The sequence below is a fragment of the Lepisosteus platostomus genome, chromosome 2 (genome assembly GCF_059453375.1).
Source record: "Lepisosteus platostomus isolate fLepPlt1 chromosome 2, fLepPlt1.hap1, whole genome shotgun sequence".
NCBI lineage: Eukaryota > Metazoa > Chordata > Actinopteri > Semionotiformes > Lepisosteidae > Lepisosteus > Lepisosteus platostomus.
In genome coordinates this window covers 78698425-78711813 of record NC_142612.1, presented here as the reverse complement: position 1 = coordinate 78711813, position 13389 = coordinate 78698425, and the positions used below count along the sequence as shown (strand labels likewise).

The 13389-nt window shown below is 46.4% G+C and overlaps 1 protein-coding gene across 30 annotated transcripts in view; it reads left to right on the top strand.

The window, feature by feature from the left end:
* Nucleotides 1–13389, top strand: part of dlg1a (discs large MAGUK scaffold protein 1a) — a 173168-nt gene that overhangs the window by 143182 nt on the left and 16597 nt on the right. For all 30 annotated transcript variants that reach the window (XM_088621248.1, XM_088621039.1, XM_088621032.1 and 27 more), the window contains 2 exons: nucleotides 4556–4670; nucleotides 9362–9538. In XM_088621248.1, the coding sequence (XP_088477374.1) occupies nucleotides 4556–4670; nucleotides 9362–9538 (292 nt within the window). The remainder of the gene's footprint in view (nucleotides 1–4555; nucleotides 4671–9361; nucleotides 9539–13389) is intronic.

The window sequence follows — 13389 nt, the reverse complement described above, 5'->3', positions numbered from 1 at the left end:
AACTTTTCAGAATTGGGATTTTGCTGTTTTAATGTGTTCTGTGTTGTGTAGAATTTGTTTTTATAGTACCATCTCAGCACTGTTTGTTGGCTATTCTAAGTGTACGATAGAATGATCAAATACAAAATCCAATGAAAATTCTGCAAAATTAATAAAAAGGATGTATTATTAACTGATTGGTGTATTTTAAATTTCAATCATTAATAGAAATTGTAGAAAAGATGTTATTATTCCGTAGTTATCTCACAGTGTAAGAAGTATTTTGTTTTTTGCTTTAGTTTTACACAGCTAATGTAAGACCCGTTTCCAAGTGCCTGATGATGGGCAGAGCCAGCAGGAGTCCTCCTGTGCTCTCTGATTTCAGCATTTCCGCATCTGCTATTCAGAGGCTTGAAAAGACCCTGCACAGTTATCCCAAGTGCACGGCAGTGGCCCGTAAAACCAAATGAATTTCACACGCCGCAAAGCACACAAGATCATCGCACCCAAGGCAGCCGTTCAACGGCGATGCTCGTTCTGGGCCCGACACTGGAGGACACTGCAGCGCAGGTCTGAGCCGCGCGCGTGGCAGTGTGAGAACGTGCGCTGGGTGCTGAGCTTATGGCATGTGACTTCCTATAGGACAGGGGAAGCACAGTCTTACAGAAAAAAGCCAAGCAAGAGAAAAAAAATAATATTCTGCCTCTGAGAGTGCACTAATGGGCACAGCAGGAATTCCTCTTTCTGGGTTGAAAAGGTCGCTTTCACAGACTGAATAAAATGTCACTTCATTTCTTATTCCTCATTAGGAAATGCTAAATCATCCAGCAGGACCAGTGGATGTTGGAATGTACTCCAGGAATTATCCATTTGTGCCGTTTTCAGCACAGTCAACACTGAGCTCATAAAGGGAGTGCTGAACAGGAACCATTGGATTGTGCAGAAACACTTTTCTTTACTAACAACTCTGTGTATGTCATGGTTGCACCTTGATGTATTTTCCAAGGGAAATCGTTTTTTATTGTGTTTTTTTATGGTGCAGTGTTATTAATCACCGATAGCTACAAGATGCGTTTCATTTATAATCCTCAGAGATGGGCTGTGCCCAGAGGAGTGGTGCAGGATTTTAATATCTGTCAAAGGTGCACTGTGCTGCAAAGATGTCGCCACAGCCGACAGTATATTATTGGTACCGGAGTGAGCTAACAATAGTAAGGTCTTATCCAGGTGTTTCTTGAAAGAAATCATCAACATCATCAACAGAATGGCTGGGCAGCTTGTTCCACACTCCCACAACCCTGAAGGGGTTAGGAAAAAATAAATGCACATCCTTGGAGTTTCCACTTGTGGCCTGTTGATTCTGCAGACGTCTGCTGGGCTGACTTTGTCAGTGTCTTTGAGGATTTTGAATGCTTGGATCAATGCTTCAGATCAATACTTAAACCCCTTAATGCTTTGTATGTAACCAAAACTGCAGTGAATGTAAAAGTGTACTTGGTGTAAAAATATGCTGAAGAAGATCACATTTTCAAGCCAGGAGGCCAGAGCTCTATCCCAGTTTCTGTAATGTTAAGCTGATAGCAGGGTCTTGACTTCCCAGTGCTGGTATCCATTTGCATGGAGATTTGTAACTTAAGTAAAAACGCCAGGTCTCTGATTTCTCACACAGCATGCTTCCTGTTGGCAAGGAGAGAGATACAGTAAGATGTGTCTCTTGGGCTGGCATAAATAGCAGGGGGCTGTGCCAGCCTTTGACAGAAAGCATGCATGGTTATGTCCTGGCTAACTGGTGAATCCCTCACAGCTGGCATTAGGGCAGACAGCCGGAGCTGCGGACAGCCTGCTTCATGTGCCGGACAAGGCCGAGCCAGAGGGCACCATCGCTGCCTGGTCGCACAGGACTGAGGCGTTAACGCTCTGGAGCGTGAGCTGCTCAGCCTGGTCACCACGAGGGAGCCCACTCAGACACCTGAGTGTTAGCCGAGAAATGCAGGAACACTGCAGCAGCATGACAGGGAGCTCGCAGAAAAAAATAGGATTTTTGGAATTGAGAAAGTGCAGCTATGCATGCTGGCGAGAAGAATGTTTTTCCCAGTGGTGCTGTTCTTCAAGATTTACCACGTCTTTGACTTACACCGGCTCCACTTTCCACCTCTGAACTCTGAACAGCAGTGATCACACGGGCATCGGTTTCAGTGATCCAAGTAGTAATTCAATCCACCTTCTTCCTTGTTCACCCAATGCCTGCGGTCTCGCAGATCTCAGCTGCAGGAGAAATGTCCTGTATGCAGCCTGCACATGAGGGCAACACTGTTGTCAAAGGTAACACTGCTGCTGCCTCTGTTTCTCCTGTCTCCGGGCTTGTGCTGCTCTTACAAGCTTTACTGTACTGTCAGAGCGGTACTTTCAGTTCTGTGCCGCCAGCACCTGAGCCACACACTTGATTGAAAAGCCTTCATACTGGTGCTGCACAAACTTGAGCTTAAATATCTTTCAGGAATCAGATGCTGTCATGTTTAATTAGGCTGTCCTACAGAATGCTGTTAAATGGGCTAGTCTGTGGCTGTTATAGTTCATATGAAAGTGCCCATTGTGTGGCTTTTTAACTAATCCCGTTCTCTTATGCGTTGTGCAGCAGGAAAGAATAAACTGTGGTCTTGGTGTTTTATACGTAACTGCACACAAAGCCCTTGCTGAAAGAGGGACTGCGCAGTGTGGCTGTCAGCGGCTGTGAGCCCTCTGGCAGTGACTGGAGGAGGAGGAGGAGGAGGGGGGAGAGTGGGAGAGCTCCGCACTCCGGTCCATTAGCATCTGCTGTGATGCTGCGCGGGAGAGGCTGGAGCCACAGCGCACCGGCGGACGGGGGGTAATCGCTGGCGAGCCGGGTGGCCGTGCCGCCGGCCGCTGTTGGTCTGGGTCCTGTGGTCCCTCTGAAGGCTGGAGCTCTGCGCGTCACACTGCTCGGTCACATGGAGCGTCGGACAAGGTGGAGAAGTGTGATGTAGAGCGCTCTCTCTCTCTCTCGCACTCACTCACTCTCTCGCCCGCTCGCTCGCTCTCTCCGGCAGACCAGTTAGGAAATTTCACCTCGCCTTGGCAGATGTTGGAAATGAATTAGGTCACGAGCGCGAGAGAAAGGGGAAGGTTTCTGCTGCCAAAATCCTTCTGGGGGAAGAGTGGTCTTAAGATTGGAGTAAGTACTGAAAAGCTGCAGGGGCTGGTTCTCTGAAAGGCTTTGTGATTGAGAGAAGGGACTGACTGGTGTGCAGTTTAAACTCATTAGAAGGGTGAAGGTTTGCGAAGGTGGTGACTTTATCTATATGGGAAATAGTCGAATTATGTTGAATTTTATCGGGGTGTGTTCTTGTGTGTTTTGCACCCTTTTTTCTTTTTCTTGAGCTGTTTGAAGCTCTTGTTTTCAGGCTGCTGTGTGGCTAGTGTGCTGCTCTGAGTGGTGCATGATCAGTGCCTCTGTGAATGTTCACTACAAACAGTGCTCGTTTTCACTGTCACGTAAAGAGGGGCATGATGTGACATGGCCAGAAGATTTCTGGAGAACAACAAAAATTTTAGCAAGTATTACATTCTACCTTTTAAGGACTGTTTTCTCACTTTCGGCTCTTCATCGCCTTCGTGTGTAGCACTCCCAAACAGAAGTTTGAAGAGTTCATGTTCGAAGGGGGTCGACCTTCTCTTTACGGACCCTGGAGTATTTCTTGATGATTGCGTTGCTTCTTCGATAAGTTAGAGGGGTGTTTTTATGAAGCCGCGGCATCCTTCTGATTGCATGTGCCAGATGGGCTGCTGCCTCTCGAGCCCAGAGCTGTGAGGTTTATCTTATCCGTTTCAAATTTGTCCAGAAAGAAGCAGCTGATTTTATGCTGAAACAGAAGCTGTGAAAGAAGGGTTCTTTTATCTCGTCCTTTTTGTAGTGACTGGGGGGGGGTTCTGGACCCTTGCATCTTCTTCACAAAGTGAGGCAGAATTGTTGGGTTTGGAAGATCAAGGTGAAAGAGAAGCATCTTTGGCACAAAGCAGGCCATAATTCATAGTGTTTTCTCATTATCACCTTTCACGAGCCCAGCCTCGACCCGTCTCTGTGGGTTTCTAGCTACAGGAGGGAACAGGTATCTAAAAGATTCAAACACTTTGTGCATCTCCGGAGAAAAAACAGAAGTTATGCCTTTTTATTATGTCTATTTTCAGTGTGTCCACAGCGTGCTATTTTACCAAAATAAAAGGGTTCCATCCCTTTCTTGTTTTCCTGAATCATGGTTTCAGATGATAATCTCATTAAAATATGCTTCAGTTTATAAAGATAGCTCCGTGATACATTTTTCCTTCTGCTGGAACAAAGCCCCTTTCTGCTTCTCCTCCTGGTGTTTTTCCCCAGAGCTGATCACAGTCAAATTTAACTTCTGAGTTTTTGCTGGGTTTTACTTGGAGATGGAGAAGGTGGAGCATTAAAGTGGTAGACCAAGGCTGCAGTTAACACGCTGTGTTTCTTAGGAATCGTGCCCACCAGTCAAGGCAAGATCTTTAGCCGTTTTTGTCTGTCTCTTTTTTTTTCCCCCAGAATACAGTCGATTTGAAGCCAAAATCCATGATCTTCGAGAGCAGATGATGAACAGCAGCCTCAGCTCAGGGTCCGGTTCCCTGCGGACCAGCCAAAAGCGATCCCTCTACGTCAGGTGAGACAGACGGCCGGGGGGAGGGCGTGTCCCGAGAGCCGAGCCCCGCAGCACTGCGACAGACAAGGGGAGGAATGAATGCAAAGCTTAGGGGGCGAAGCATGAGCACCGTCCCCCTTCTGACTTTTTAATAAAGCCGTGGTGGAAAATGAGGGGGAAATCAGTGCAAATAGCAGGTGGTCCTTTTCCGTGGGTGGAGTTGAAATAGTTTCCCCGCCCCATGAGAGAGCCGCAGCTCTGCCCTCTGTCCAGCCCGCGCTGGGCTGTGCATTGTGGACCTCTGACCCCTGCAGGGGGCAGAAAGCCCTTAAATCCCTCTTCCCCGGCAGGCATAAGGGCGCCGGCTTCTTGTCTCGCAGCTTCTGGATTTTTACATGCTCATAAGTATGTGAGGCGTGTGCATTTTATGTCATGGAGCATGCGCTGTGCTTCGCAGCGTGGAGTTAACCTCTACTGGTCCTTCCAACCTCGTACGCACACGGAGTCATGCGCAAGTCCCAGCCGGTGCAAGAGTCTGGTCTCTTCAGTCAGTCCTGTTCATTCTTTGTGCAGGAATTCCGTGGGGAAATTTTGGTCAGTTTTTTAAGCTAATAGATAATTGTCGCACATGGGACAGTTCTTGGAGATTTCCATGTAGGTAGACAGAGGAGTAAATGATCATGAGGAGGCACACCTGACAAGGAGTCGATTAGATTCACAGTGCATGAAGTGAAATTGCTTTGCTGCTGGAATATCTCGCCTTGGCAGAAGCTGGTGTTCCCAGATTTTTCAAGATTCTGGTCGCTGAGGGGCTCCTGAATGGCTCAGTCAGCCAGTGGCTCAATGGCCCGGACCTGAGCTCTGAGATCCAGGGGATGTGGGTTCGAGTCCGGGCCGTGTCGCTGGCCCACTGTGGCTCCTCCAGTGGTGTCACATAGTTGCTTGAGCAAGTAAATCGTTAATGTCCTAACTAGTGTGTGTTACCTGCAGAATAGGTTTTATAAAACTGGAAATGAAGCACTGTGCTGCCCACAGCTCTCGGTGTCCATGGCTGGAGGTGCAGACCCCTCAGTCATGCTGGCCTCACTTCAGCGCCTGTTTGGCGCGGTCTCGGTCATCCCCTTCTAAAGCCAGGGAGGTGGCAGGCAATGTGGTGGCATTGAGAGGTGACAGGATTGTGGCGGAGGAGCAGGCAATGAGGGGTCAGGAGAAGCAGAGGCCTGGCAGGAGAGAGAGGTCTGTTGGCCTTCAGAGTTACACGCTTTGTCTCTCGTTACTGGTTAATGAACGAAATGGGTTTGCAGCTTGATGGGAGAAGACATTTGAAGTGACAGTGCCAGGTTCATTATCCAGGCTGCTTCACTGGAGGCATGAGACAGTGTTCGTCAGTGAGGTGTTATTTTCTGAGGGAGGGAGAATTGAAAGGAAGCGGCGTTTTTAAAGAGGGCTGGAGGAGTAAGCAAGCTGCAGCTGGTGTCATAAATCCACTCCCTGCCTCACAGTGAGCAGGGAACAGCGCACTCTACCTTAACCAACCTCTCCTCTAAAAAACATCTAAATTAAAATATCGAGCTTTGATGGCGTTTTTTATTTCTGATAGGGCTCTTAAATTTCTGTTGTGAACCAAGCTCATTAGAGTATTTAGGGGTTCATTAAGCAGCAGAATCTTGCTGTGATCTAGCCTGTGGCTGTGGGCTATTACCCTGCCTGGGTGTTTCAGTGGCTCGTTCACTACCTTCATCAGTCGAACATGTTTGAAACCTTTCTTCTGTCTTTCTCTCTACTGCTGCATTTGCAAATGTACTACTCCTCTAAGGAAAGGTGCAACCCTGCAGCCCTGCCCATGAGGTCAGGGTGAGGTAGGATTTGCAGGAACAGCGCTCTCCGTCAAAGCCCTTCTCTGCCACTGAGTCGCCATGTGTCACTGTGTCAGCAAAAAGGAAGAATTTTGTTCCTGTTAGTGTTGGATTAAAAAGCCATCTGTTCACGTGCAGGATCAATACCCATTACCTTCTGTAAGACTGCACCACACTTGGGTTGAGATCCTATCAAAATAGGCTCAATCGGCTTCACTTTAAAGACCCGGTAAGCATTTTACCTACATAAGGTCAACATTTGGTTTCCACTTGCACTTTTATGTAATTCCATTCAGGAACTGGGACCTACAAGCATGGGAGGAATAGTGTTCGTCACCCTCGGCAAATAGGATTAGCCTGAGAGCTACTGAATTGTTTTTTTTCTTAAGAGATTAAAAAGAGTTATTGAAGCCGGGCTTTGCAGACGTTGCATACTTGAGAAATTATAGTAGCAGAATTAAATGAAAACCGTTCTCAGGGTGACATTTTTAAAATGTGGAACGGAAGGCAAAAATGATTCGGATAGTCAAGCTGCTCTCTAGCAGGAGATTAGAAAGCAACAAAAGGGAGTTTTTCCCCCCTCTCTCCTCCTATTAATAAAATATCCAGGATACACAAAGAGAGAAGAGTGTTTCCAATCATAAGTGCTTATCTCTGATTCTGCTAACAGCTGGCAGCTGATGTCAGGACCATGCCAGTGTTCAGAATCACAGCAGTCAGCACCTCCTCCCTAGAAGCCTGGGATCAATTTTCCTAGCTGGGATTTTCTCTCTAGGAATTTCTCCTTGTCAATAATGGGCACTTGTACTCTAGGTTGGAGCACTAGAGTAGCAGGATGAGGAAAATTAAATTATTTCTTCACATGCACAACTCATTCTGCAATTATTAACATGACCGTTGCGGAAAGAGCAGCTTTGCTTTAGCTTAACGTGCATCTCCCATCCATTCAGGTGAGTGTCCTGAGTGCCAGAACTGCACAACTACTTTCTTAACAGCATCTTCATCCCCTTTAGTCAGCCTTCCTGTCCTGCACTTGTAGCATTTCATTTGGAAAACATGCCTATTTTTTTAAAAGACTAAAAAAAGAATCTTAATTAAATGCTTTTAACCTGAGGGGGCTGGTGCTTCTGGCAATGACAAATTCTTTGTTTGTTTTTCTATAAGCGGTTTCCATTAAATTTTCGCTTAAACTTTCAGTCTAAAATTAATTTCACAGTCCAGCTTGGTAAGTATACAGCAGGCTGGGTCCTAACTGGAAGTGAAAGAAGGCATTTTCTGTTTAACTTTCTCCATAGAGGAAGAGTATTCTGAAACGGCTGTGCTGTTTAATCCATGAGCTGGACTAATTGCTGTTGGAGCCAGCACAGCCTAAGTACCCTTAAAAACCCAATGAATAAAGGACTTAATGCTGTTAATTTAAATTATGTATTTCAATGTCCACTTTAGTGGTGTGTTTTGCTATAGTCAGACATGACTGACCATTTCTGTATGTGATCTAAGTATCGTTTATGTTGGGTGAATGTATTCTTCTGCAGGGGAAAAAAACGAAGTAAAAATGTAAGTATTGATTTTTGCTGTATTTAAGGTTCTTGTTTGCTTCTGTGGAAATACAGAGCAGAGAAAAAGAACTGTAGCTTTTGAGTCTCTGTTCTTGCCTTGTGGCAATTCAAGTTCTGTCTAGAGCAAATAAATGCATAGGTACCTGACTTAATTCCTGACTTCAGTGTGCATTCAAAACAGAATTAAGTTACAGGACTTGTGTGACCTAGTGCTTTTCCCTCTGAACTACCTGTGTCTGCCTGTGTTCCCTAGAGGCAGGAACACCACTGCTTTAGAACATAAGAAAGATCCACATGTCAGCAGGCAGTTCAACCCCATGTGATAGTTAGTAGCTTATTGATCCCAGGAACTCATCCAGACGTTTCTTGAAAGAAACGTGTCTTGTACGGAATATCGGCTTCATCAGCGTGGCTGGGTAGCTTGGGTGGAGCAGACAGAGGGACAGGTCTCCCGCTCTCCTCCGCGAGTCCTGTGGAGTTTTCATCCTTTTGCCACAGGATCTCTCCAGGCCTGATGTTGGGAACAAGTGGCTGTGGTTGGGTGCTTAATTTTAAGCGCCTCACACTCTTCCTGTGGTATGAGTCACTGCACACATGCCCCTCCCAATAAGCAAACCCTACAACCTCTAAACAAGAGGAAGCCCTTCACCCCCATCTTCCTCATTTGGTTGCTAATGCTGTGGGCGATTGATCTGAAGCTCTCAACCAGCAGTTTCTTGAAGGAAGCTGGGGAAGTATCAACAAACCAGTGCTCTTTGACTTGCTGTACAGTTCCAGCTCTTGTTGTTTAATCCCCTAAAGTTTGAGAAAATAATTTTCTTATTGTATTACTGTTGAAGAAATTGTTCTGGGCAGATTAATACTTTAGGGGATGTTCCATTTATTTCAGCTCCAGTTCTTCCAGTAAAACAGGCTTGAATGCCCTACTTAGCTGACCGGGGAGTGGGGTGGTGTCTTCAAGCAATAATTCGGTTGTTTAGATTTCTGTGTTTAGTAGTTGGTCTAAAAAAAAAAGATTTATTAATACGCAGTTAGTCCAAAGACATAGTGTTTCTCCCACAGTGGTGATATGAATTCCAGCTGTCCGTATGAGTATTTTGTTAGTCAGGTGTGTGTTTTAGTAAGCTGTGGACCACATATCTGTAATTAATGTTCAGTCAGTGGTTTGATTCCTTCTGCTTGTGCTCTCGAACTTGCCTCTCCCTTGGTCCGGGCTGGTTTGCGGGCGTGGCGCAGCGGGCCGAGCTGTAGCAGTGAAAGCCTGGCGCTCTGACGGCGGCTCTGTGCTGTGTTTCAGGGCCCTCTTCGACTACGACAAGACTAAGGACAGCGGGCTCCCCAGCCAGGGCCTCAACTTCAAGTTCGGGGACATTCTGCATGTCATCAACGCCTCGGACGACGAGTGGTGGCAGGCCAGGCAGGTGACGCCAGATGGCGAGATCGAGGAGGTTGGCGTCATCCCGAGCAAGCGCAGGTGAGCCAGGACTTTTAATTAGATTTTGTTTTTTCCACACCATAATACTTCCTTTCTCGTGCTGTGTGGCGTTGGACAGGATGCGCAGAAAAACTGGACAAGCTTGGGCATTGTTCTGTGTTTAGCAGTTTTTTTTATTTTGTTTTATTTTTGCCGTGAAGCGGCACAATAGATATTCGTTAACCAAGCACTTCCCCCAAGACGCTGTGTGGCTTTAGAAGACTTGGTAGATGAATACATTTTCACACGAAAACATATGAAGGGGTTAGTGAATTTCTAACTGCTGGGGTGTTGAACAGCAGAGATGCAGAGCTGTGGCTGCTCCTTCCCACCGACATCAGCTCAATTTAAAGTTGAATCAGGAGACACACTTGAGAAGACTGTAGCTCGTGTTGTTAAACCCTTAGGTATGCAAAGGAGCTGCACAGCTGAAAAGCCTGCTGCTGCAACACCTGGTCCTTTCTGACAGACATTGCTTTTCCCTGTGTACAGTTAATCTACTCCCAGTAGCTAATTTCAGACTCTCCAAACCCCGGTCCTTTTCAACAACTTTTTTGGACATGCAGTTGAACATTAAAACATGATTTGGTTGTGGCAGTTTTTGTGCAGTGAAAACAGTTTCCCCGCCTGGAAACAGACCAGACAATGCTAAGTCAATCTCTCCGTCTTCTGAAGGAGGTGTTTCACGTCCAAGACGCTCAGAGTCGGAAAGCTTGCCGTTCCTAAGGGAAAGAAGAGTCTGTAATGTCATTATCCGGGCTTGTATTCCTTGCCTAACATAAAGGATCACTGCATACAGGGATTCGTAAAAAAAATAATCTAACGGTTTTAGAACAGTAAACTGTAAAATGTGCTTGTTAAGAAATGTGGCATTTTATATTAAACATTAACTTTCTGCATTGTGCAAAGCTCTGAGGCATCCCGCAGAATGTGTGTAATGATTCTGGAGCCGCCTTTATATGCCTCTAGTTCTTCTTAAGCATTTTATAGCCCTCTGCTCCATTATGCATTTGCTCAAGACAATGTCTCTTGACATTTCGGTTTAAAGCACTTTCTTCTGCACCAGCGCAGCTTATTCCGTGATCTCATTAACACTCCTGACACTTCGTCGTTACCCAGAGATCATTCGGGGGGGGGGTCTCTGCTGCCTCGGCTGGGGTAGGTCACATGCCGCACAGCCTTGCCTGCTTCGCTCACTGCTACCTGCCTCCTTCAAGAGGAAGGTGAGGCACGAGTGGGAAGGAAAGAAACAGAAGGCATCTTTAAGAGCCGAGATCTCGAGCCTGCTCCCACCATAAAAGCTCTTTTATCGGACTCTGCTGTGACGTGCGCTATGATGCGTCTGAAAGCCCGGCACGGTGTTTTCTTCGAAGAAGAATTGTAAGAGATGGTCGAATGGCAGCCAGGCAGTGGGGGCTAACCTGACCTTGGGAGTTTGGGGAAATGTTTTAAGAGCAAATCCGTGTCCTCTGCATCACGCGTTTCAAAGCTGCTGGCGCAGTATGTGCTCAGTGAGTCAGTGCTGTGCACGGTGGCGCCTGGACCTCAGGACACGAAGGGGGCAGTGACAACTCACTGTGACGCCACTCAGGGCCTTGTTCCTGAGAACTAGAACCAGAGGAAAATGCCCTCCTGTCAGTAGAAAATTTGGAGTTTTGACTAATCCCTGAAGGGAGAAGTCAGATGGGTTAAATATGAACAGAAGGGCATTGGTGAGTCTGGAGGACCTCTCATTTTTCTCAGCTCTGTCAATTTTCCACTGGACTTAGTCTCCTAGAGTCCAAGACAAGCTAGAACAGCACTGGATCATTGCCATGTGAAGTTTCAGAGAAGCTAGGTCTCACTCCCAGCCAGCCAGCCAGCCTGTCTCGAACGTGATCCCTGAAGGAAAACCGATCTGTTACCGTCTTGTGCCTTCACACATCACGAGTAATGCAAGGAGTCCCACTGATGACCACGTCGGTTCGGTCCCTGAAAAATTTCCTGTTTCCTAAACTCCCTCCAGGGAGAGCTGAACGAGTGGTCCAGTGATGGAGGCAATATCCTTTCGTCAGCAGAAGCTGCAGTGTTGCCCAGGTTAAGAATAAGAATAAGGTGGGATGCTCACAAAGAGTGAGGACTTCCTGTCATTTGAAGAATTAGCAGGTTGCTAATTCCGCCCCCAGGAGCCGTCTGTGGAATATTTAAAAAGACCCGGGTTTTCCGTTAATAAAATCTGAGGAGCTCCTTCCCAATTTCCATTATCTCGTTACGCTTCATTTCACAACCGTTTTGCCGTAGATGTCAGGTTTTTTAAAGCGTTTTATTTTGTAAAAGTGCCAAAGTGACATTCTGCTGAAAAAAATCATCATCCCCGGCCCGACACATCTCCCTGCTATTTTTGTCCCGCGTCTTAATAAATAACCGCAGAAGAAAGTGAGTTAAGCTTAAGCTAATTTGTGATGTTTAAATACAGGCAAGCGGCGCGATCTGGGGAGCGAAGAGGCTCCAGAAGGTGCGATTTGTATGTCAGCGGAGGATTTTAATAAACTCGCTTAGCATATTCATCACGTAAGCTGTCTCAAAAAATCTCTGGATTGAGAAGTCACTGGTTTTGAAATCAGCCAAGTTCTTCAAAAGGGGAGATTGCAGGACAGAAATTGGGTTCAAGACGTTAACTCTGGGTGGGATTGCTAATTAGTTGCAGAATCTGGTTCTTGTTTCTCAAATGCTATCTTCCATGTGGAAGAAGGACGACTATCAAGCCTGTCACTTTTCCACATAGTTTCATAAATGATTAAGCCTTGTTTCAGTATCTATTTCTGTGAATATGGTATTGTCATTTACTCTAAACCTGCTATAGGTTATTATAGGGAGTGTAAAGTGATATGTTCTAATACAAGTCCAATAGAAGATAAATGCAGCTTTAAAGCAAACATTACTGCATTCGTTGAATTTAAAAAGCTAGAGCAGTTTCTAGCAACATTATGTAATGTGAAAGAATATTTCCATGTCATTGCAAAAAATAAAAGTGGGATACAAAAGAATCAAAGTTTCTTGCAATGCTGTTACATACTTTTAGGGTAGGCTCAGGTTTAACGGCTTTTGTACCCTCGGAGGTTTCTCAGAGCATAGAAGTTTGTGCTCGGGAGACGGTGCCGTTTGCTCAGTGTGTAATCGCACGTGAAGAACCGTCAGCCATGTAGCCTCTTATCTGCTGGCTCTTCTTCGGATGCCAGGTTGCAGGTTTGAAGGGCTATTCCAGGAACTGTCCCCCAGCCCCCCCCCCCCCCCCGGTGTGACATCACCAAGCTGGAGCAGAGACCGGGTCTGTGGTCATCGGGGTTGTCTTTTAATCGCAGGGAGATCAGGTGGAAAAGGAACACCTTGTTAAAGAAAACCGCGAGAGGGGAAGCAGTCCACACAGTTTCTCTCTGGCTCTCTCCCTCTCTCCAAGCGCCTTGGAGAGTAGGTTTCCACTTTCTAAGTGGCTGCTAAATATTTAACACTGCTCCTCAGGTTCCCCGTATTTGTGATCCAGAGGCCCTTAGAGCACTGTGCTGTCTGGCTGTCTCCCTGGCGCTGCGCTTGAGCAAGGGTTCACTGCTCTGTGAGCTCCCCAGACCTGTTGAGCACATTGCCACGTTCAGGTCCTTAGTTTCTGCTGTGTTGGAAATCTGTGGTGTCCTAAAGCCCTTTTTGAAGGCCAGATTTGTGCTGTAATATGCAAATTTGATAATCTTTGGTGCTGAAGTCTTTGGAGCAGAGCAGATGGGGCTTGTTCAGGTGCCGAGAAGCAACTGACCACTTGGTCAGTTTTCAGATGAATCGTGATGAAGTCGTACAGAAAAGGCGTCCAAAATATACAGAGC